Source organism: Triplophysa dalaica, chromosome 4 (genome assembly GCF_015846415.1).
Source record: "Triplophysa dalaica isolate WHDGS20190420 chromosome 4, ASM1584641v1, whole genome shotgun sequence".
Classification (NCBI taxonomy): Eukaryota; Metazoa; Chordata; class Actinopteri; order Cypriniformes; family Nemacheilidae; genus Triplophysa; species Triplophysa dalaica.
The window spans coordinates 10,629,917-10,655,595 of NC_079545.1; the positions used below are offsets into that span (position 1 = coordinate 10,629,917).

Genomic DNA, 25,679 nt, shown 5'->3' on the forward strand with positions numbered 1-25,679 from the left:
CTCCTCTGTTTCTGTGGTTACTTTTGAGTTTCGCTCTGAAGCCTCCAGACCTCTCGTGGACGTCATTTTGTGGCCTCTGTGATGATCTGCCCCCCACACTGGACCAGGTCTTCTGGGGAAAAGTGTATGTTCGTGCATGCGGGTGGTGAGAAGGAGGGATTAGATCCTGCATGCTGTTACAATCCTGTTAGAAAATGCAGGTAGGTAGTGAACATACATTTTCGTGTGTATGTGTATGTGTGTTTAGCATAAATATTTTTATATTTGTATACTTGATGCTTTTACGTAAAGCAATTTACAGTGTATTCAAGGTCCTATAAATGTATGTTTCCTGGGAATCAAAAGCTGTGACCTTGGTGTTGTTCTACCAATTGAGCAATAGAATCTCATTAAATCTTCTTGCATTCTTCATGTGAATTTTTATGTAGGGAAAATGCTAGTCACCAAATCATAAATTCTGTCTTGCCAGCCCTCAAAGATTTACAGAAATCCCTGGCAACCACATCAATCCACAGCATGAGTGAGTGTGTGTGTGTGTATATAAAAAATACAGACATACACAGACTGACAAAGCTGAGGAGAGATGGTCTGGTTTTGATAAAAAAAAAAACGTAAGCTTGTGTCACATATGCGACACTTCCCTTGAAGATTAGCTCAGGGGCTGGAGAGCAAAGCCATGCAATCATTTTTCAACATGAGACCTTACAGAAATGGAAAGAGAGAGACCTAGATTCAGTAGGAGACGTAAACTGCGACTGACCTAAGAATTCCCTATTTCATGACATTTACAGTGTGTGCCGACTAATGCTTTAAAGCTGTTCACCTGCCAGAAACCTTTGTTTTGTTGGTGAATTGAATGTAATTGCAAAACTAAAGCTATAGTGCATAAAAGCATTAAATGGTTTTTGAAAGCTCCAATTCTAAAGCTTATTTACTTTCTGTCTCTTACCGTTTTGTGTATATTTGGATGAACGCTTGTAACCAAACAGTTCAGAAACCATAGTAGGAAAAATGACAATGGTAGTCAAAAGTGCCCCAGAATTGTTTGCTGTCCTGCATTCTTCAAAATATCTTCTTTTGTGTTAAACAGAACAATTTTTTTCCTACTATGTGGTCAAAGAACTGTTTGGTTATGAGCATTCCCCCCAAATATCTTTCTCTGTGTTCATCAGAACAACGACATTTATAAAGATTTGTAACAACCCGACGCTGATTAAATGATGACAGAATTAAACATTTTGGGTGAACTATCCCTTTGAAGGCTCTTTTAATTTGGGTTAGTAGGTAACCACCCAGAAACATATAGACTATTTCTCAGAATACTTAATCTAGCTGGCCCTATATTCAGAAATAACAAATAGAATGGCAGTCTGTCAGCTGCTCTGTGGATTTACACAGTGTCCTCTAAAGGAGGAAAAAAGCATGTGTATGTGCCCACTTTTAGAACAATAGATTTGTCCTTGGCCCAGATTTGTTCTGACCCCAATCTCCCCACAGGTGAAAGCTGGCAATACATTCATTTAATGCAAAACTTTCACATGGCACTGTGATTCGGGGCAGTCAAGGCTACTGTAAGCCAAAGTTTATATTTAGGTGCTGGGATGCTGTGAAACTGTTGGTTATTTGTGAAGATATTTCTGCCTGATATTTTCTGATTGGTGGATGTAGGCCTACTTTCCCCCAAAAATATAAATTCTGTCATCATTTATTCACCCTTATGTCATTGCGAACCTCTTTATGAACCGTTCTTCTGTGGAAAACAGAAGAAGATACCTCGAGAAATGTCTCAGTGGTTTTGTGTCCATATGGAAGTCTATTGGGTATTCTTTTGTGTTCTGCAGACGAAAGAAAGTCATACAAACTTTTGAACAACATGAGTAAATGATAAAATCATTTTGTGTCACTGTGTTTCACTAGTGAGCAAGCAGACACCCACATGTGCACTAAAATACTAAAAAAGCGACCTCACCTGACATATCAATAACTTTTGCTGAATAACAATACCTAGCTGACGAAAAAGACATGTATCTAAAACTATTTATAATGTAGAAGCTCTGCTGAGCTTTAACCGATGGGCTGCCCCACAAATAATGAGTGAGTTCAGAGAGCAGCAGGATACATGCAGATGGAGGTCTGTTGGGATCGAGCTTTGTGCCGTTGTCAAGCATCACAGTCAGCGGGGAGTCTGCGTTTGTCATCACATGTACATATGTGAAGAGTGAGCCTTTTGAAATCGTGTTTGCGTGTGTGTGTGTGTGTGTGTGTGTATGTTTGTGTGCATGTGCACAAGTGTGTTTTATTTTCTCGTTTACATTTTTCTTACAGAAAAACATCCCTTTCTTGTATCATTCTGTGTGTGTTTGCGTCTGTTTTCTGGTTCAGCTAATTGTCAGGTCCCCGCTCCTGCCTGGTGACCCGGTCCCTCGTGGTAAAAGCTGTTGTTTGCTCTGTGCATCTGTCTTACTGTGCGTGTCTCACCAGACAGCTCTCACAACACACAGCTCTCTGTTGCCCTCCCTCATCGCCAAATAAACGGCCCAACTTTAGTCAGGATAGAGTGACGAGCTCCCTTCTCTACCTACGGTTATGACCTTTATTTTAATGACATCATAACTTCACACGGGGTAATTGTAAAGGGGGCTTGTGAGGGACCGACCGGTCAAGGTAAACAACTCACGAGTCCCACTTGTTCCTTTTTTGGGATCTTACTCAGTTTCTCTAGGTAACAGGCCTGATGTATCTTAAAGAAAACTCGGAGAACGAATTTCAGCAGACAATGGCGACTTTAATCAAGCATATCCACAGATCACCTTATCACATCTGTGCCTGCTAATCAAAACTCTTGAACAATCTTTCCACCACTCTTAAAAAGGGAATGGATGAGCTCATCACAACAAGGAAAGGGGGAAATAATAAATTCCAAATATAACAAATAACATCACACTTTAAGACAAACATTATACAACAAGCACATCTATAGTAATGACAAATAATCTCAAATGACTGAATAAACGCATGAATTTAAACTGAATGGAGGAGATAATTAGACAGTCCATTTCAAGATATCCCCACGTCTCCGCTACAGATGGTCCATCCAAGCGGAACCACAATGGGATAAAACTCCGTTCCCGCACGGGCTCCAATCTTTGCCGGACCGGAATTTCTCTTGCAGACACCCCGCCATCCCGGCAACTCGTACAAAGAAATATGGTTTAGTTAAAGGTACGCAAAACCATAGATTAACTGATTTGTGTGTGGCTGCGTAAATAAATGGAAACTTTAGATTACTGCTGTCCTGTGTGGTTATTGTAAATAATACTTTAAACTATGAACTATCCAAACAACGTGTCATAACCAAATGTAATTTATGGGTGTGTTGGTACATGGGAGAAGTGTATGGATATCTGGGCTCACAAGCGCGCGCAGATGTAAGTGTATCTATGTGTATGCTCGAATACCCATACTTGTGTGGCTGATCTCTCAGTCCATCACATCTCCCCCACCTTCCAAAGATTCACCCGGGCAGCGGGACAAATAATCCGCAGTTACATTGGCTTTCCCCGGCACATACTGGACAGTGAAGCGGAAGGGCTGCATCGCCAGATACCATCTTGTGATCCTTCCGTTTGTATCTTTCATCTGCTCTAGCCATTTTAACGCTTTATGATCCGTTTCCAAGGAAAACTCTCTTCCTAACAAGTAGTACTTTAGAGAATCCAAGGCCCACTTAATAGCTAGGCACTCCTTTTCAACAGTGGAGTATCGCATCTCCCTCGGGAACATCTTACGGCTGATAAAGGCCACGGGTCGTCGGACTCCTAAACTCCCCTGTAAGAGGACAGCTCCAATACCTCTCCCTGAGGCGTCTGTTTGCACAATAAACGGTTGAGTAAAGTCTGGATTGTACAGTACCGCCTCAGTAGTCAGAGCTCCTTGTAGATCCCGGAATGCCTTCAACCTTTCCTCTGTCCACTGCAACTGGTTAGGGCTTTGTGCTCCCACCATATCTGTCAGCTGGGCAGCCCTGTCGGAATAATTAGGTATGAACCTATTATAAAATCCAGTCATGCCTAAAAATGACCTCAGGTCCTTGCGGGTCTGTGGCACAGGGCCCTTCTTGATCGCCTGAATCTTGCTCCGCTGTGGTCGCACAACCCCTTGACCAATAACGTAACCAAGATACTCGGTCTCCTTCTTTGCCACAGTACACTTCTTTGGGTTGACAGTCAAACCTGCCTCCTTGAGTCGTCTTAACACCTCTCGAATATGTCTTACGTGCTCCTCCCATGTATCACTGTACACAACAATATCATCAATATAGGCAGCCGCAAAAGTCAGACCATGCAACACTCGGTCCATTAACCTCTGAAAGGTTGCACCGGCCCCATGAAGGCCAAAGGGTAAAACTTTGAATTGATACAAGCCTCTTGGTGTTCGGAACGCAGTCAGGGGTCTGGAAGACATGGTTAACGGTATCTGCCAATACCCTTTAGATAAGTCCATAGTTGTAATGTACCTTGTGTGACCCAACAGATCAATCAAATCGCTCACGCGCGGAGTAGGGTACGAATCAAATTGAGAGACAGAATTCAAATACCTGAAATCAATGCAGAAGCGGATATCCCCATCCTTCTTAGGTACAAGGACTACTGGATGACACCACTCGCTGTACGAGGGTTCAATGACACCCAAGCTTAACATGAAGGCCACCTCCTTCTTCAGGCTCTCTTGACATCTCTCTGGTATTCTGTAACTTCGCCGCCTCACCATGGCCTCGGGCTTCAACACCACATCATGTTGAACCAATCTTGTGAATCCCGGACATGCAGAGAATACCTTGTTAGTGCAAAGAGATCTCACTTGACATTGCTGCTGCTCGGTAAGATGGCTCAGCTCAAGCTCTCCCGTATTTGACTCCGGTAAGTACTGTTCATCTTCTTCTTCAGTCACAGAGCAAACCATCAAAATCTGTGCCTCTCTTTCCATCCTCGGTGTCCACTCCTTCAACAGGTTAACATGAAGAATCCGTCCGGCTTTATCTTGAGCAGACATAGCAATCTCATATGTCGTGGAGCTAAGCTTTCTTCTGACCTCATAAGGTCCTTGCCATTTAGCTAGCAACTTACTTTCTCCAGTGGGCAACATCACCAACACCTTTTGCCCAATCTGCAAATTCCTCGCTCGGGACTTCAGATCATACCAGGTCCGCTGTTGCCCTTTTGCCTTGCCCAAATTCGTCTGTGCTAGGTTAGCCATTTTCTGTAGGCGCTCTCTCATCTGCAATACATACGAAACAACATTATGAGGTTCCTTATCCTCAGAATTTCCTTCCCATACCTCTTTGAGCAAAGTCAGTGGTCCCCTGACTTCACGACCATACAACAGCTCAAAGGGTGAGAACCCAGTGGAGGCCTGAGGAACTTCCCTGTATGCAAATAGGAGATATGGCAGCCAACGATCCCAGTCTTTGCCAGTTTCATCCACGAACTTTCGGAGCATCTGCTTAAGAGTTTGATTAAAGCGTTCAGTAAGTCCATCAGTCTGAGGGTGGTAAGGTGTAGAACGCAGGCTTTTAATTCCCAGCAATCGGTACACTTGTCTCAGTAGAGTTGACATAAAGTTGGTACCTTGGTCGGTCAAAATCTCTTCACAAAACCCGACCCTCGAAAACAACTGAACCAGACACGTTGCTACAGTCTTGGCCTTCACAGTCCTTAGAGGAAACACCTCTGGGTACCTTGTGGCATAATCTGTTATCACTAACATGAATCGATTATTGGAACTGCTCTTCTCAAGAGGTCCTACGACATCCATTCCTATTCTCTCAAATGGCGTTCCAATAATGGGCAGTGGCTGTAACGGTGCTCTCATAGGTCGCTGCAGTGATACCTTTTGACACTCTGGACAACTTTTGCAGTATCGGGCTACTTCCCTTTCCAGACCAGGCCAGTAGAAGTATCTCTTAATCCGAGCAGTGGTCTTGTTCTTCCCAAGGTGGCCAGCCCAAGGAACAGAGTGGCTCAGTCGTAAAACAACTTCCCGAACACACTGAGGGACCACCAGCTGTCTCCGTGCACCGATCTGACGATAAAGTATTCCCTTCACCCGCACAAATGTCCCTATGATGTCCTCCATACTTTCTCCTCCAGCATCTTTAGCTCCACTCAAACACCGTGCCAGACTTGCATCCTCCTGTTGCATTTTTACAATGTCTGTTGGCACCCTGAAATCCACAGGAAGTTCGTATGAGACATCTTGTATCTTAGTAGCATTAAATTTGACCTTGTCTCCTTTCTTCTCGTTTCTTGACTTCCTCCGTTTTGACGCCCCAGTCTCAATCTCTTCACCGAAGAATGGTAGACTGCTCAACATAGGCTCATGATCCTCACCTTGGTTTGCTTTTGAACGTGTAACTGCCACATTACATTTTTGTGCTGGAGACAACAGTTCAAACAATGCAGGTATATCTCTTCCCAAAATCACAGGATATGGTAGGTTTTCACCAACTCCCACCTTCAATACATACGTCTGACCCTTTACCTTCAAGTATATCCGGGCGGTTTGAAGCATCCTTTCATCTCCATGCACACATCGAACAAGCAACTGACTGGCTGAATCGATCGAAGAGGATGATATAAACCTCTTATCCATTAGAGTTTGATCACTGCCGGTATCAATAAGAGCAGTCAGCATTCTCTGCCCGATCTCCACCATCGTCGTTCTCTGACGTTGTGTCCCTGCAGGAACTGTAAGCACTCTTGGGACAAGACATATATGCGAAGACTGGACAGGATTCTTGGGACAGTTTGGCTTAATATGACCTTCTTGCCCACACAAGTGACATTTCATCAGCCGTCTAAAAGTCATACCTGGCCCACCTGGCCATCTCCCGGGATGGTTCTTTCCTTGTTCTTCTACTTTCGGCCGACTCTGCCCTAAGTCACCAGATCGTTGCGCAACTCCTTGCCTATACCTCCAGCATATGTTCTTTCCCCTTGCTGCTACGAAGACGTCAGCCCAGGTAGCTGCTTCTGCCGCTGATTCAGGGTCTCGCTCTCGGATCCATATCTGAAGCTCAGGAGACAGCATTCGAAGGTACTGCTCGAGTACCATGATTTCACTCATCTCTTCTACAGTCTTCCCTTTCGGTTGTGTCCATTTTGCAAACAGCTCCTTCAGTCGGCTATATAGCTCCTTTGGACTCTCTTCAGGATGCACAGTCACAGAGCGAAACCTCTGACGATAGGTCTCAACATTTATGTCAAACTTCTTTAAAATTGCAGCTTTCACCTTCTCGTAATCCGTAGACTCATCCACGTCCATATTCACGCAAGCCGCTCGAGCCTTGCCAGCCAACAATGGTATCAAATGCCAGATCCAATCTGTTTTGTTCCATCTGCAGGCCACTGCAATCCGCTCGAATGTGACTAGAAAGTGCTCCACGTCATCGTTTTCTCCAAGTTTCTCCATTTTAGGCATTTGTGTAACGGGTAGACTCACACGGTCCCCCGCCTGCACCGTACCCCCTTGAATCAATGGCATTCCATCTCTGCCTGGGGAATTGGCTTTCAACCATCCAGAATCTTCCGGAGTTCCTCCACCGTGCAAATCAGGGTCGAGAGTCGTAGGGATGGGAGTTGTACGTGCTTGGACCTCCATCTGCAATAGACCAAACTGGTGCTGGAGAGCCCTGAAACGTCGTTCTTGTTCCACTTGCTCTCTTTGTCTTTCAGCTTCCCGGACGTCCATCCTAGCCATGTGAGCTCGGAACAAACTCGCCAGATCCTCCCCTGCAACATCTCTTTTTCCAGCCGCTGCTCCTTCCTCAACTTCATCCTCCATGTTCAACTCCTCTTCACCCCTTTCTTCCTCCTGTGGTACAGAGAGGCCTCGCTTCTTTACAGCTCGACTCATTGCAAACACCAGAAGAAATAAAACAGCCACGAGGGGCAAAATAACACCTCCAAACTAACAAAACCGGCTTGTACCTTGAATAACCAGATTTAAAGATCCCACCGCTGCCACCATCTGTGAGGGACCGACCGGTCAAGGTAAACAACTCACGAGTCCCACTTGTTCCTTTTTTGGGATCTTACTCAGTTTCTCTAGGTAACAGGCCTGATGTATCTTAAAGAAAACTCGGAGAACGAATTTCAGCAGACAATGGCGACTTTAATCAAGCATATCCACAGATCACCTTATCACATCTGTGCCTGCTAATCAAAACTCTTGAACAATCTTTCCACCACTCTTAAAAAGGGAATGGATGAGCTCATCACAACAAGGAAAGGGGGAAATAATAAATTCCAAATATAACAAATAACATCACACTTTAAGACAAACATTATACAACAAGCACATCTATAGTAATGACAAATAATCTCAAATGACTGAATAAACGCATGAATTTAAACTGAATGGAGGAGATAATTAGACAGTCCATTTCAAGATATCCCCACGTCTCCGCTACAGATGGTCCATCCAAGCGGAACCACAATGGGATAAAACTCCGTTCCCGCACGGGCTCCAATCTTTGCCGGACCGGAATTTCTCTTGCAGACACCCCGCCATCCCGGCAACTCGTACAAAGAAATATGGTTTAGTTAAAGGTACGCAAAACCATAGATTAACTGATTTGTGTGTGGCTGCGTAAATAAATGGAAACTTTAGATTACTGCTGTCCTGTGTGGTTATTGTAAATAATACTTTAAACTATGAACTATCCAAACAACGTGTCATAACCAAATGTAATTTATGGGTGTGTTGGTACATGGGAGAAGTGTATGGATATCTGGGCTCACAAGCGCGCGCAGATGTAAGTGTATCTATGTGTATGCTCGAATACCCATACTTGTGTGGCTGATCTCTCAGTCCATCACAGGGCTGTTAGTCACCTGGTGTGCACTTGAAGGCTGGTTTCTAGAGCACTTTAATCATTTTATAAAAGTATAATCACTTCGCTAGTGTAATTAATGTATTCAACTATAAATGTAACTTCTCCCATATTTATTCACCCCAATGTCATTCTAAAACTTTTTATCCACAGAATCAAAAGTAGATATTCTCAAAAATCTACCCTTACAGGACAAAAAACAAGTATACTTCCAATTCATATTTTTAAATACCGTAAAATCTCACATGTATTTTTAAATATAAAATAAGTTACATTTTTGGGCTTGTAAGACTTTGACAGGACAATAGAAATTTTGGTAGCACTTTACAAAAAGGTGCTATTTGTTAACAATAAGTAAATGCATTAGGTAACATCAACTAACATTGAACAATATTCTACAGCATTTATAAATCCTAGTTCATGTCAATTTCATCATTTACTAAAACATTTTTCAAATCAAACCTTGTGTCTGTTAACATTAGTTAATGCACCATGAACTAAACATGAATAACTGTATTGACATGAATCAATATTAACAAGGATTAATTAGCTAATGTTATGTAATGCATACTACTGTTAACAAATAGCATCTTATTGTAAAATGTTATCAAAATTTCTACTGTCCTGTCAAATAAAGCCCAAAAATCTGAATCTGAAAGAGCTTTATTGCCAAGTGTCTTCCTGTGTACACACAGGTTAAAAAGGTGACAAGGCACAGGTAACAAAACGTACAGAAAAAATATTTGAGAGACAGTACACATTTGACAAAAAGGACACTATTAGACAAAAGGACAATAGGTCCCGTATTGGCTATATACAAATTGTATTGTGTTATATACAAGTTATGCAGGGAAATGTGGATAGCTGAATATTATATCCATAACATATGTTTAATATGTATAGTATATGGTTGTATTTTGCACATGTTTTAATACACAGTACAACATTTAACTGTTCATGAAACGGCCTGAGTTAAGAAACACTTCCTGTCTGACTGTTTTGGTGCTCGGTGTTCTGTAGCGCCGACCAGATGGCAGTAGTTCAAAGAGAAAGTGTGCGGGGTGTGAGGGGTCCAGAGTGATTTTGCGAGTTCTTTTAGTCACTCTTGATGAGTAGAGTTCTTGTAGATTGGGGATGGTTGTGCCAGTGATTCGCTCAGCAGTCCGGACTATCTGTTGTAGTCTTAAGAGGTCAGTTTTTGCAGCTGAGCCGAACTGTCACGGAAGTGCAGAGGACGGATTCAATGACAGCTGAGTAGAACTGTAAGAGCAGCTCCTGTGGGAGGTTGAACTTCCTCAGCTGGCGAAGGAAGTACAGCCTCTGCTGAAAATATGTCATTTAAGAACAGTGAGTACACTACTAGTACATTAATATTGTATACTTAAAAATGTATGTGAGATATATGTGACAGGAAAGTGCAGGGTGGAGTGAGGGGTGCAAGATTGGACCAGAGACACATTTGTGCCTTGTGTTGGCCTACATTAAAGTGTATTATTTCACTACTTAAAACTAAATTGGCCCAAATTTTAGTTTATAAACATTTATGTGCAACTATTAACCGTTTAGTAGGTATCAACTAAATTTTTCATTTGTACTGCAACTATACTACAGTTGAACTTATAGGTATGCTGAAAGCTGGTTTACCGGTTTAAGAGTTATAGCATAGATCAAGTCAACTTAATTTGTACCCGAAGGTTGATTTGATATGCAGTGTTGTGAGTTTATATATACAGACATCATAAACATTGTATGACATAATAAAAATGTTCCCAGAATTACTAAAACACCTGCTTGGTCTAAAAACAATAAATAAACATCGTAAAAATGCAAAATAAGTTTGGTTAATAGAAATAAGACCAATCATTTCCTAAAACCTGTCCTTATTCAACTGACACAAACTGTTTTTATACCGCTTTGTTGTATTGTACAGAACTACAAATCTACGTCTAGATGGCAAAAGTTGAATTTCCTATTTCGAATGGTGAGAGTCATCATTTAATATTGAGTAAGCCACCTGCTGTAACCTTAGCTATGTATCTGATATACAGGACTAAACTGTGATTCCCCGTTCAATTTAGTCGAATATTTGACAATTTAACAGAGCTGCTTCCAAACCAGGATACAAGAGAACATTTTTAAGGCGACACAATATTAGCACGATAAAATAAAGTCTTAATTGTTCTGACAATGCGGAAATGGGCCAATTTCCTTAAACAAAACAGACTCTGGTGCCCCTTTTTACACAGTTCTTCAAAGTTCAATTTTGAAACAATGATAGTTCCAAGATTCTGTATTTGTAGGCTCGTACAGATTCTATTTTCTCACCTTTTATAGATCAAACTTCACGTTGGTGAGCTTGTTTCCTGAAGTCAATAATTATATCTTGTCTTAGATTAGTTTAATTGGAGAAAAGACTTCTAACACCACTTTATAATCTGGCCATGACTGGTCTCAGTGCCATTAAGTTTATTGACAATGACAGTGTCATCTGCATACTTTAAAATTGTCCAATCTTCCCACTTACTCTGACACATATTTGCGTAGAGAATAAATAGTAGAGGTGAGAATATTTATAATATTCATATATTTATGTATTATTGCACTTTGAGTATATTATTTTATGAATACATTTTTCTAGTATATATAACTTTAAGTGTACTGTAAGTAAATGTTTATTATCAATGTGTACAAAGAGGATGAGTTTCAGTTCCATGCATGTTTTACTCTAAACTATTCCACCCCAAACCTGCTTCTTGGGATTTAAAAATGAACATTTTAGTATTTCTCAAGGAAAGGCCAAATATACTTAGATTTTTCTGTCAGTCAAGCACCTTTACTTTTAAGTGTATTTCTTAGAAGTATATAAAAAGTATACTTTTAGATCTATTTATTGTGATCAACATTATGCGATCAACATTTTTATTGGTTCAAAATACAACGAAAAGCACTTACAAAAATCAATATCAACAACAGAAAAAAATTAAGAAAACATCCAGACAGAAAAAGGAGGGCAACAGACCTGCTTCGTGCTTTGTGATGTAAGAAGAAAGAAAAAAGATGTTGATAACTGAAACAGGACGTTTTTCTGGACCATTGTTCTTTACGTTTTGCAAAGTGGTCTATTATGGTTTCCCTCGTATTATTATTATAATGTAACAGCTAATGGTAAAACATAGGATAACCTGTAAGTGAAGTTGAGTCTTTCACACGCTTCTCACAAGTGTACGATGAAGGAACAGTGTGGTTGTAACCTGTGTATAGCATTTCAAATCTGTGATTTACAATCTGAGATTCCATTTCCATTAAGATGCTGCATTGTTGCTGCCTGTATTGTAAATAGGCAGCAGTTTTTAAAACAGAGCTATTCTGAACGATAACAATGAGTTTAATATGTGAACTAAGAGCAGCTCTAAGTAACTTCAGAGTATAGGCCTCTCCAAATCACCATAATGATAGACCTATCATAAAAACCGGAAGATACGGGGAAAAGGTTATTAGAATGCACCTCAATTGTTCTTGTTCCATTAAAGGAAAACATAGTGTACAACATCAATTTACTGTTGTTAAAAGATTTAAAGCAGTAATGGTCAAGGTAATATTGTGCACCATGTGTTTTTGTAATGACAGTAAATCATGTGGCATTTGTTCACCAGAGGAAATTTAAATTCATGCTTCAGAAGAGTGTGTGTAAAAGGAACAGCATGGAGCAAATAGCCTTACTCACAAAAAACCTTCCTTTAATAGTGGGTGGGTGGGTAAAGTGCTGTAATAAAACTATAAGGACCATTTCGGTCAGTTTTCTCTGGGGTTGTAGTGCATGTTCTGCCAGTAAATGTGACTGAGTTCAGCATTGAGTTCAGATTGGTCATATAATTTCACAGAGGAAATAACACTCAAAGTTTTGAGGTACACGACTGGTCTCTTATTAATGTCGTACATTTATGTATGACGGTGTGATTTTTATATGTGTGTGTGCATCCATATATATCTGAACGTGTTAAGTAGTTGAAGTCAGAGCGTAGCCTTCAGCCCTTTTGACCTCATGAATATTACATCACTGGACTGGAGGGCATGCAGAAGACTAGATTAAATATTAACTACGTCCTCCCACTTCTACCTACAGTCTTGTTTTTCTCAGGTTATCTTTTCTGTTATTATTAATAGATTTTTTTTATCCTTTTTGAAGTCTACATCTTTTCACCTTAAGATGCCATAAGTAAAATGTATTCAAGGTCGTCTGTCCTATATATTATAAAACACTCAGTGTCATCCGCTCACGTTCTGTTGGCCTTCACGTGCACATTATCATACTGTCCAGTATGTAGTGTTTCATCATGTATGAGTTACTTCGACACAAAAGCACGTCCACGTTTATAGAAAAAGTAAAGCAATGGTATGATGTTATTAGGTTTCTAGATTGTCGTCAAGATGTAAGCTTTTCAAATGTTTGCTGCGACTTCATCTTTAGTGGATAAAATCAGTGCTTCTATGTGGTATTACATTGACTCTAGTCTATGTTCCCCCAAATAGAATACAGATGAACACAGAAAAAAATATTTTGAAGAATTCACTAAAGCAAACTGAACATTTGACTTCCATTGTAATTTTTCCTACAGTACTATATTAATCAGTGTTGGCCAATAACTGTTTGGTTACAAGCATTCTTCTCAATATCTGTCTATGTATTCACCAGAACAATGTCAATGATGACAGAATTTTTATTTTTGGGTGATAGTTCACCCTAAAAATTCTGTCATTATTTACTCCCCCTCTTGTCATTTTAAGCCTATATGAATTTCTTTTTTCCGCAGAACACAAAACACAAAACACAAAAGTTGTTAACTGGACACCATTCACTTGCACTGGTTTTGTGTCTGTACAGTAGAACCAGTTACCAACTTTCTTCAAAATATCTTCTTTTGTCTTCTGCGGAAGAAGGAAAGCCATAAAGGTTTGAAATTACAAGGGTTAGTAAATGATGACAGCATTTTCATTTTGGGGTGAACTATCACTTTAAATGCACTATAAGCAGCAGGCTAAATAAACAAACAAGCTATTTATTATGACCAGAAGATTGTGTTTTTTATGTTGTTAAATTTTGTATGTAAAAAAGCTGTTATTTTGGTAAATAATTGTATAAATAACATGCAGTATGCAAAACAAATAAACTGTTTAATACAAAGACATTATTGTTCCCTTGGCATTTAAAATGAGTAGATGATTCATTCAAAAGTAATCCTATACATATAATTATTCTAAAATATATACAATACATTAAATAACAAAAAATAAGTTATATTATGCTTTTCTACGTGCTTTTCCGTAATGTTGTACATTGAGGGCAAATTCTTTTGACGTGTGACGGACGAACGTGTTTTAATATACTGTGCTGCCACCTTGAGGTCATTATTCGTAATTGCGCATCTGGTGTATTTACACATAGTACGTGAGATATATTCATTACGTAAACGAATACGGCGTATTCTCAAAACAAAAGGGAGAAGTGCATTTAAAATATTTATATTTTTACGTTTTTATGTTTCTCGTGATTTCGTCTAAGCACTGAAGAAACTGAAGAAAATGTAGACGAACTAACGGAGACCACAAGAGACAGGAGAGGCTAAGCGCTTTCCGTATCAATAACACTAGCAATCTCTTTATTATTTAACAGGACGATAAATGCAGCTGACATCTCCCGACGTGACATATCGTACGGTAAATTGCCATTATCTTATTTAAAAATAATATATCAATTAATTGAAATCAGTAAATAAAGAGGCTCGTGTAGCATTTGTAGGCTATATGATGTATAACGTTACCGGTGCGGGTGATCAGCTGATCAGTGGATGATAATTTAGTTCATGAATGGCTCTTTAATAAAATGTATTATAAAACCTGGATGTATTACCACTTGTATTGGTTTAAATGAACACTATTGTGCTCTTTTAGGGTCTGTGTTTGGTTTTATTTGTGGGGATACTGTGTGGCAGATATGAATCGACACCATTACTGGAATAGGGCCCACAACACTATACATAAAGAACTCTTATAGTTTTAATGGGAAACAGTCAGCTGATTGTTCATAATGCCATTTGTAATGGAAATAATTTGATGTATTCCTCAGCATGTTGTCTGTGATTTTAGAGGTAGATTGAACAAGATGATAAAATGGATGTTCCTGCAGTAAATACAAGCTTTACACATTCACAACCACAGTCATGGGCCAGACAGAACCACATGACCCCAACCTGTCATCCTCCATATCACTACCCATATATGAACCCAAAACATCAGAGCAGCACAGAAGTGAGCTTGGCCTGCTCAGGTGCTCGGCCTCAGTCGCTGCACTGGGACACCTCACAGCAAAGCTACCAGGGTAAGAATAGATTATTGTGTTGTGATGTATGTACAGAATAATGTCACTTAACCATCTTTTGGAGGACATTCGGAACATTTTAATCCTTTATTTTGTATACAGATGTGTGTAATTCTGTTCCTGAGATTTCAAACATGAAGACTCAAGGGATGCCACTGGGAAGCTGCTCATTACCAGTAAGATCATTGCAGTAATCATAACCTCCCACTTACTGTCAATGACTGTATAAGAGCTCACAGATATCACAGATATATTAGTTTGTCTTTTGTGTTTCTATACACATTTTATGTAATCATACCATTATTTTTATGTACGTTATTAATTTGGATTTACACTGGAAACTACTTAAACTAAGCTTTTTGTCTCTTTGTTAGACGAGTCCAACATCAAATTCCAAGTCAGAGTCTCGATACGGTCTGGATCCTCAGCTTCTACCCAGTGTGGTAAAGAAACCGTTCCTCTGCATTTCATATGAACACAATATGTTAATTTATATGTTTCTAACAAGTCTGATAGTCCAAGCATCTTTCCTCTTTTCTGTAAGACTGTGTTGCTTTGTTTCAATGTCAGTTTCCTTTTTAAACATACAGGTGCAGGTGATCAAAGAGGACAGGGTCCAGTGGGAAGGGAAAGTGTTTGTTTCGAAGTCCAAATCCTCCGTTCCCCCTCTCTCCTCAACACGATGCACCCTGGAGGACAAAGGTGCCGTCACTGCTGCCAAATTTAGCTACATCATTTTTGACTTCATTCCCAACTTCACATGAAATATTAAAGTGCTGCACCTGGTTTTGTTGTACTGAGAAATTATATTGACTTTAACTGACTGGCAGACAATGATCGAAACAGACACACAAAGGTAATGAAATATTGACAATATTGACAGCTGCTCCTGTCTGCCAAAAACAGGCGCCATCATGATAAACAAAGGGGTTGTCTCATAAGTACTGCAACACTTTAAAGGTGGTATTCTACTGTATAGAAAAATGGTACCAACACAAAATATGCTTTAAACTTTCTTTACACATCCATGTTGCATGTTATTTTATAAATATTTTATTTATAATCATTTATTTTATGAATATAAACATTGTATACTTTTTTACTATTTTCATAGAATTAAATATGAGCTATAATGTAAAGTTATAGTGGTCGAACAAGATGAATGTGATGTGAGCTTTTTGGTTTATTTAATTTAAATTAACATTATACAGTACCTTTTGATCTGGTTAGTTCATCATAGTTTTAATATGCAGTATAATAAAGTCAACTGTATATTAATACAATATATAACTCTTGCTGTATGTCAAAACATTTAATAGAAACAATAAAAAAAGATATATATATATATTTGACTGCAAAATAGACATTTTATACTATATGTTTGCAATACCTTTGATATGACACACGTTTGATTTGATATCATGCTATATACCCACTTATTGTTGTTTACTTTGTGTTGCAGGTAATGCCACACCTCATTTCATCCGCTGCACGACCTACAGCTTCCCTGTAGCTGTTCAGTCAGCGCAGAAGAGCCACCTGCCTCTGGGTGCCACTGTGCACCCGCTGGCCGTGCCTGAGATAGGAGAGGTATAAAGAGAGGAAATGGTTTGACTGTGGGCTGGTTGAATCATTCAAATGTTTCAAAATGTTTTAAACATGTCATGTGGATGTTGTCTGCAGTGCTCAGTGCCAGTGTGTGAAGCAGGGGATTGTGTTAAGGGCTGTGGGCACTGTGGGGCCTTCATGAGCCCCGCTATGAGCTGGCAGGACTGTGGGCAAAGATTCTACTGTCCCTTCTGTGACAAACTCTCTGAAGGTCACTTAAACTTTCTTCATGTACATGTAGATATAAAGTAATTGTTTTGTTTGATCGATTTACTGATTATCCAGACTGTTATTTTAAACATAAAATTTATATAAAATCAGTTCAGTTTTGCTACTTAAGTAATCTGAATTGTTCTTTTCTTTCTGTATTGGCAAAGTCACTCTGACTCAACCTTAATCCTTGAATGGCCTTAAGTATTTTTGCTTAAACTAACTTATCTATCTCCTAGTGCCGTGGCAGTCCTATCAGCCCACCAATCAGGGCCGCCGTGTAGACTTGGAAAGCAAACCTGAGCTCAGTCTCGGCTCGTATGAAATTCTGGAGAAGCAAATGGTAAGATAATTGATATGACATTGGTTTCATTTTCATTTATGCTCAATTACAATATGTTACTGCATTTATGACATTGTTTCATAACTACTTTTACACTCTAGTGCAAGTTAAAATTGTCATTTCGTTGCTCTTGTCTATTTTGGAAAATATTAGTGTTTGTCTTAATTTGCGGTTATTTATCTGTTTTTTAACCAGTCCAATGCTGCTGTGTTGGTGCTGGCAATAGATGTTTCTCACAGCGCGATGAGGATGGGGCATCTAGACCACATATCCAAGCAGATTTGTTCCCAATTACAGATTTTGCAAGGGTAAGGGACATCAAGGATTCATTTTAAGGATTCAAGTTTTTATTTGTCACATACACAATTATACAGAATATAATCAGCGGTGAAATGTGAGTCAGGTTAGGTCCGCTCAATGGACAGTGCAATTTGCAACTCATACAAAAATATATCATACACATGCACGTATATATCTAAATAGAGTGTGTAAAGGGATTAAAGGCCATTAATAATATTTTTGTGTACTGTGCAATATAAATGTTGTATATGTACTAGTGGTGGGCATAGATTAATTTTTTTAATCTAGATTAATCTAGATTAATTCCAAAATTAATCTAGATTAATCTAGATTAAAATGGCTCATTTGAATTCTGCCGAAGGCATTCAGAATATGTGTGCTACCCAAATAATGACTAAAAGTAAGTCTTTGAGAACGGGTTTCTCAAGCCAGGTGGCACATTAGACCAGGGGCTCATCTCCTGTTTCCAAAATGCATCACAAACTGCTTGAGATAGCTGTTCTACTATGATAATTGGTGATGAAAATTAAATTATGTTTAATAAGATGAACTTGTGTTTACTTCCGCATTAGCTAAGGGATGATTTCCGTTTAGGTGGTACTTGAGACTGGAAGAGCTCCTACAGTACATTTACATTTAGTCATTTAGCAGACGCTTTTATCCAAAGCGACTTACAAAGAGTGAGGGAGCAACAAGCGATATGTCATACAGGAGCCATAATACATTAGATCTCAATACAAAGTTACTGGTTTCAACTAAAGCTAGACCACTACCTGTTGAGAGGAAGTGTTTTTTTTAAACCAATTCCGCATTGCACAAGGTGCAAACAACCTTAGTCTTGTCGATGTTTCTATTGGGAAGCGTCTTAAAAATTAATATTCCCTGAAGCAAACCCGGCGGCTTCATAGCTGCATCCATGTTAGCACGTCACGTTTGATGCGGTAATTTCACAGTAACGTTATGTTGTGTTCAGACCAAACACGAATGGCGTGTCAAGCGCGAGTGATTTATATGTTAATGCAAAGAGCCAATAGACCTACTTGCTGCGCGAATCGTGCGAATGAAGCCATGGTTATGAGATGATGAGGCGGCTTCTGCTTCCGCGAATGACGCGAATCACGCGAGTTGAAAAATCTCGTTCTCGCCCCGTACAGTGCAGTTAAGCTGGTATACATCCGGGCTAAAATATGAAGGTGAAAGTCATCATAGCTTGCGTAGTATAGACCCAGCTCCCAACCCAACTTTGAGAATAGATTAACGGCGACATTTTTTTTAACGCGCGATAATAGTCTCACTAACGCCGTTAACGGCCCACCACTAATATGTACATTTATTCATTTAGCAGTATGTATATGTTTTAAATACAAAATGAATATGCACAGTACACAGACATACAGTATATTATGCAAACACAACCTTTAATTCTGGATGTAATCAAAAGCAAATAATCGTTTGACATTCCTAATTGACATATTCTAAATATATCTAATACATAGTGTATGCCTACGTTTTTTAAACCAGTCATGATGGATGAAAATAAGTAAATGTCATATTACCAAAGAGACATGAGCTGCAAATTGCTTTTCTAATATTGACTTGAACATTGATTTAGGAGTGAAGGAGCCGACCAATCAAATCTTCGAATTGGTTTGATGACCTATGACAGTCGGATCCACCTGTATAACCTGAGTCCAGCTCTGTCCCGACCCCACATGATGATCATCACTGACTGTGAGGAGATGGAACTTCCTGTGACGGAAGGTCTTCTGGTGCCACTGAAAGACTGCAGACACATAGTTGAAAGGTTTTGATTTTTTTATCTTATTCAAAACATATTAATACAGAAGTCAAAAGTTCAACAACAATTCTTCTTCTTTGGCAGAGTTCTACAGGAAATTGCATTTTTTAAGCCTAAATCAGATGAAAGATGCGGCTCACAAGATCTCCCTGTTTCTGCTGCAGTGAAGATTCTTCAGGCAAGAGGGTCCTAAACCCTTCACACAAGCAATAGAAATGAAATTGTTTTGCAGTACATGTTGTTTATAAATCTCTAACTACACATATACATTTATTTCAATAGGCCTCAGAGTCTCCAGGAAAGTTGCTGATCTTTCATTCCTCGCCTTTGACTGAATGCACAGATGAGAAAAGCTCCTCTGTATTTTTCAGTTCTAGTAAATTAAAGGTGAGATAAGTAATATGCAACTAAACTGGATGCTTCTCCTTTCCTAAACACTACCAATAATCTTTTTCATAATAATTTTTGTTGTATACCTCCTTAAAACAAGAGACACACATTTCCTTGAGAAGCAAATTTTTTATAACATAATTTATAAATATTTTAACGATACACCTCACAACATTTTACACTTAAAACAAACAAAAAATGAAGTAAAAAGCAACTTTTTATATATCAGGTTACATTATATTTTGCTTTTATAAAAAAACAGGACAAATATATTAATTATGAAAATGAGTTTGCAATGGAGTATCTGTTTAATTCCTCTGCTTCCTTTTGTTTCTATACCAGTCCATCTTTCAAGGACCAGACTCTACCACCTCATTGGCTAAAGATTGTGTCAATCATGGATGCTGTGTCCACACCTTTGTGTTCTCTCACCAAGAAGTGGGTGGAGCTTGGCCGGGGCACATCCCCTTTCTGACAGGGGGTGGCCTAATCTGCTATAATAGTCTGCAGGTAATAAATGTAGTGTGTATTTTCTTGACATCAACTGCACCCTCATGACCTATTATATCAGAATAAGCTCATCTTAAAACCTTGGAGCTCAATTAGACTACAACTGCTACACAGATTTAAACTTTAAAAACAAGCCTATGGCTGCCTCGAGAATTAGCCTGGAATGTTGTAATGGGTAGTGATGGCCGTGTTAAAGCGCTCCGCTGCTAATACAGAGGAGGTTGATAGAGCCGAGTTGGGCCTTTCTATTAATTGCAGAAGTTAAAAAGGTCACCTTCCTGCTCTGTCACCTTAGTCCAACTTGACCATGTCACCCAAAGAGGAAAACAATTACTGCTTTTCATGAACGGTGTCTTCTAAATGATGAGAAACTAAGTAACCTTAGGATTTTGCGTATAGAATTATACATGTAAAATTTTATGATCATTTCATACATCTTTCCCAGTCTGAGATGGAGCAGGAACGCTTCCAAGCCGATCTGAGCAGATGTGTGAACATGCAGTTGGCCTTCAAAGCTCAGCTCAAGGCCTTCGTCAGTAAAGGTAATCAAAAGAACATCTTCAAGACGATCAAACACAGTGTTTATTTACATGGGTCGTACATAAAACACTGTAATATGCCTTGAATCCGGTCGTTTGTGTAGTTTGAAAACATAGTTACAGTGATTCAACTTGAATAACTGTGATTGTATGAATGGCAGATGTTATTGTTAATTATAAATTGCTGTTGTGTACATAAACAGCTCTATCACTGTGTCTCTGCAGAGATGCGCATATCTGGTTGCTATGGCGCCTTCATCCTCGGTCCTGACTCCAGCCGTGTTGCCATGGCAGCGCTAGATTGGCGCACAACTATGGCATTTGAGTTCACTCACAACAAATCTCTAGATGAAGCGAGGGGTGTCGCCATACAGGTTGGATGGATGTCATTTGGTCGGATGCATGGATACAGTATATAATCAATTCATTGTGATATATGATTCTCAAATATCAATAATAATTATGGGTCATAATTATTATAGAAACATATAACATATAGTAATAGATCAAATATTTGATGAAAAATCAACTTTGTGTGTTTTTGTTCTGATAGATGAATCTCTTTGTTGTTTTAGTTTGTTCTGTCATACAGTACGTCCTCCGGCGAGAACAGGAAGCGGATACACACGGTTACTCTGCCTTGTTCGCATCAGCTGCTCGACACCTTTAGAAGCAGCCAGGCTGAGAGTCTCCTCACATTCTACTGCAAGAAAAGTATGCAAAGAATGTTCGCTTTGTAACGTGACCATTCTGCCACAGTTTAGATCTACAATGTTCTTAAAGGGACAGTTCACCCAAAACAAAATATTCTATCATCATTTACTCTCCCTCTTGCCATTTCAAAGCTGTGTGACTTACTTTCCTGCACAGAACACAAAAGAAGATATTTTGAAGAATGTTGTAAACCGAACAATGGCGGTACCCATTGACTTGCAATGTTCCTGTCCATACTATAGAAGTTAAAGTACCGCCATTGATGATGGAATTTTCATTTTTGAGTGGACTATCCCTCTCAAGTCAACTTAAAATCATAACTGACCTTATATTTATTTCTAGAGCACATTACTTATTGTGAATTACTCATTCATTTATGGTATTGCAAGACATGTTTGTCTTTAAAAACACAATTCTGGATCTTTTCAGTCAATAGCCAAATTCCTATTTATGCACTGATTTAGCAAACTTAAATTAGATTACATGAAAGTCTTGTTCCATTCTGGTATGTAACATCTACGATCCAATCAATTTCCCCAAAAATGTCCCAGATGTTTGTTTCCTATTGACGATCCTGTCACATTAAAGCAAACAACGTGTTCCTAATTGCAGTTCTCATTGACCTTAAATCAGCAATGTGTTTTGTCATGTTATTTATCTAGTTTATCTTATCATCTTTTGCATGTCAGTGTATTCTTTAGCGCTGGAGACTCCACTGCAGTCCTTGCGTGAGGAGCTACAAACAGAAGTTACTGAGATGTTAGCTTGCTTTAGGAGACACAACTGCACAACATCTGTGTCCCCAGGACAGGTCAGTTAAATAAAATATATTTTTCTTAAAGGAACAGTTCACCCAAAAATGAAAATTCTGTCTTCATTTACTCACCCTCAAATCTGTCTGCATTTCTTTGTTGTGATGAACACTGTGAAAGATGTTTGGAGGAATGCGTGCAACCAAACAGTTCGCAGCCACCATTGACAACCATAGTAGGAAAATGTCTTTTTGAATTTCTTTGTTCTTTTAAACCCAAAAGAAGATATTTTGAAATATGCATAAAAGTAAACAGTCCCGGGACACTTTTGACTACCATTGTCATTTTTCCTACTGTCGTAGTCGGTGGTGGCCAAGAACTGTTTGGTAACAAGAATCTCTCTCTGTGTCCATCAGAACAAAGACATTTATACAGAGTAAATAAAGACTGAATTGTTATATTTGGGTGAGCTGCCCATTTAAGTTTTTCTGTTTTCCTTTTAATGAAGGTCTAATTTAAACCAGTTCCAACGAATCTTGAGGATTTTCACATATTAGTACATAAAATGTTTGGGGGAAAATCATCTGATCTTGTCAGGGCCTTATGATCAGTTATACTCATTTATAAAAGCAAGCTATTTTCAGCCCACTTAATTTTAATTGCCTTCAAATTGTGAACTTTTCTAATGCTTGCTTGAAAATTCAAAGTCTTTCGGAAATGACTGACAGTCAAATGTCCTAGAACTCCAATTCGGTTAATTCTACTTGAATGAGTTTCAGATAATGTTTCCATTAGCTACATCAGAAATGCTTAACGGCCATTCAAGCGCAGTTAACATTACTGACACTGCCGTTCTGTGCGAATCCTATTTCATTTGGATAATGGAGTGAGTGTTAAATGTGGATCCAAGTCATTTAGTTCTGTGTGAATATTGCTTTATTGTAATTCTCTCTCTCTTTCCTCTCCCAGCTGGTGTTGCCTCAGTTTCTTAAAGCTCTGCCTGTCTACATTAACAGTCTGCGCAAGAGTGAGGTGCTGCTGCCGGGGCTGCGTAGCTCTGTACAGCAGCGTCTACAACTGCGTTGCCTCATTGTCTCCATGGACACAATGAGCACGGCTTCACAGTTCTACCCACATATTCTGACTTTGGTGAGAGACAGACATCTAGAACATTCTGTTCATCCTTATTAATCATTAGAATGAGACATTTGATGTCTGTAATATCTTGTCTTGTTGGCATGTTTAAAAAAGTACAACAGGAGACAGAGAATAGAAACTGGAATATAAGAATGGGCATTCTTGTTTTTGGAGCTTAGTTTAAATAGTCTAGTGATAAAGCTTTGCATTGTAAAAGTTTGAATGTGATCGGTTATAAGTCCTTTTTTATTTTTTAAAGCAAACTTAATGCAACTTGATGTCTTCACCCTAGCCTGTCTCCGGTAGTAATACCACTATGCCATCCGTAGAAGAAACGGTGCGCTGCACCGCGTCCAGCCTAGATCAAGGGGGTCTGTATCTGATCTACTGCCCACTGGCACTGCTTCTTTGGGTGGGCAGCCGTGTGCCCCCTCAAACTCTCTTGCACCTTTTCAACGCCAACTCCTTCTCCAGCCTCACATCTGGCAAGGTGAGACAGTGACACGCGAAGCTCGGATGCATTTTTCAAACCGAATGTTAAAGTTCAAACCCCATTTCCCATCACACGATCTTCACATTCTTTTGATGCTCATCCACAGGGTGCACTTGGATTATATGTCTATGATCTCACTTTTGTCCTGTCCTTATGTAGATTAAGCTGCCTGTTCTCGAGAACTTCCTCTCCATCAGCACCAGAGATCTCATTTGCTCACTGCAATCTCAGGCAGCTGTTACTCTGCAGGTGAAAGTCTCACACGACTCACTTCCAGAATGTTTAATTGAAGAGCTGACAGGATGTGTAAATAGAATTTACAGAGTTTTGGCTTGCCTTGAACCTTATTTGTTTAAAACATGCGAAGCTTTTGAAAAATTGCCTGTTTAAACATTGTGTTGTTTAACATATTGTACATTTTGTAATGTTTTATTTTTTCTCTATGTACAGCTCAAAATGGTGAAGGAGGGTGACAGCTGTGAAGAGTCTCTCCAGCACCTCCTGGTGGAGGACAAGAGTCCTAACGGTGGAGCCTCATATTCTGACTTTCTTTTTCACCTTCATGTTAATTCATTGCGTCTTATTACGTAATGATCTCTTAACATACACACCTGGCTGCCAGATTTGACATTGTGTCATTTTGTGTGAATCTCTTCATATTGGATTATTTCCCTTGTTGTCTACCTGTCCTCTGCCTTGTAGGCATTACATGTAAATCAATGAGAAACAGCAAGATGTCAGTCTCATATGAACTCTGCATATGAACTTCTCATAGAACATTTACTTCTTGAAGACTTTTGTTTTCAAAATGTAATAGTTACAAAGGTCTGTACTCATTACAGATAAAAGGAAAGGAAATAAACATAGAAGTAATCAGTCCTTTACTATTGAGGGGATCCAAATTCTTCCATCAAAGACTGGTTTTGAATATGGATTAATATTTATGGTTCTGTTCATGAATTTTGTCATTTAATTCATTCAACAAATTGGCCATTACGGGTAGTCGTGAGTTAAGTGTGTTAATGTTTTAAGCAATAATAGTTTAATTTAATTTTAGTCTCAATATTTAATGTCTTATTTAAAAAGTGCTGATCGTTTTAAACCATACATTTTCCAACTCTGTTATTTATTTAACATTTCTTTTGTATCATAAGGATATTTACCTACAAATTCTGGAAATGCCACAAATAAAATCACAATTAATCAGCAGTTCTGACTCATCCCTGTGTTTTCCACTGTATATGCGCATGTGCATTTGTGCACCTCCTCCATATACTGTAGAGAGCCAAACCCTTACTGTATAAGGATCATTTCTAATCAATCATACCAAGACTTATTTGCGTTATTGGGGTTAATGATGTTGACATTGGGCTGAGTATAAAATATCATATGGGCGTCTATATTTGTTATCTAAAAAAAACAAGATCCCAATGAGCAGTATGCTATAATGAAAGGTCAACACATTATAAGCATTAGATGAGAATGTTTCGTTTTAATTGATTTGAGCATTAAAAACTCGAAATCCAAATAGAAAGATTGCCAAAGATCATTTTTTATTGCTGTTCATGCATTACATTTGAAAATTAACCATGGTTTAATTATAGTAAAAGTAATAA

At 39.0% G+C, this 25,679-nt stretch overlaps 1 protein-coding gene across 6 annotated transcripts; it reads left to right on the plus strand.

Annotated features, from left to right (window-relative positions):
• The first annotated feature begins 179 nt into the window (after nt 1-179).
• si:dkey-13n15.2 (protein transport protein Sec24C) lies at nt 180-25,272 on the plus strand. 6 transcript variants are annotated; one of them, XM_056747385.1, is made up of 21 exons: nt 180-200; nt 15,110-15,269; nt 15,372-15,445; nt 15,644-15,712; nt 15,860-15,971; nt 16,732-16,859; nt 16,953-17,088; nt 17,327-17,430; nt 17,626-17,738; nt 19,343-19,534; nt 19,613-19,706; nt 19,811-19,915; nt 20,261-20,428; nt 20,874-20,970; nt 21,193-21,341; nt 21,543-21,681; nt 22,371-22,492; nt 23,403-23,582; nt 23,863-24,060; nt 24,223-24,312; nt 24,514-25,272. In XM_056747385.1, exons 1-21 carry the CDS (start codon nt 195-197, stop codon nt 24,652-24,654), a joined length of 2,577 nt encoding a protein of 858 aa, XP_056603363.1. In that variant the 5' UTR covers nt 180-194; the 3' UTR covers nt 24,655-25,272. The 6 variants fall into 6 exon arrangements, with proteins under 6 accessions (XP_056603363.1, XP_056603361.1, XP_056603364.1 ...); XM_056747383.1 differs by lacking the exon at nt 180-200 and adding an exon at nt 9,970-10,240 and having other exon boundaries at nt 15,038-15,269; XM_056747386.1 differs by lacking the exon at nt 180-200 and adding an exon at nt 9,970-10,240.
• The last annotated feature ends 407 nt before the right edge of the window (nt 25,273-25,679 follow it).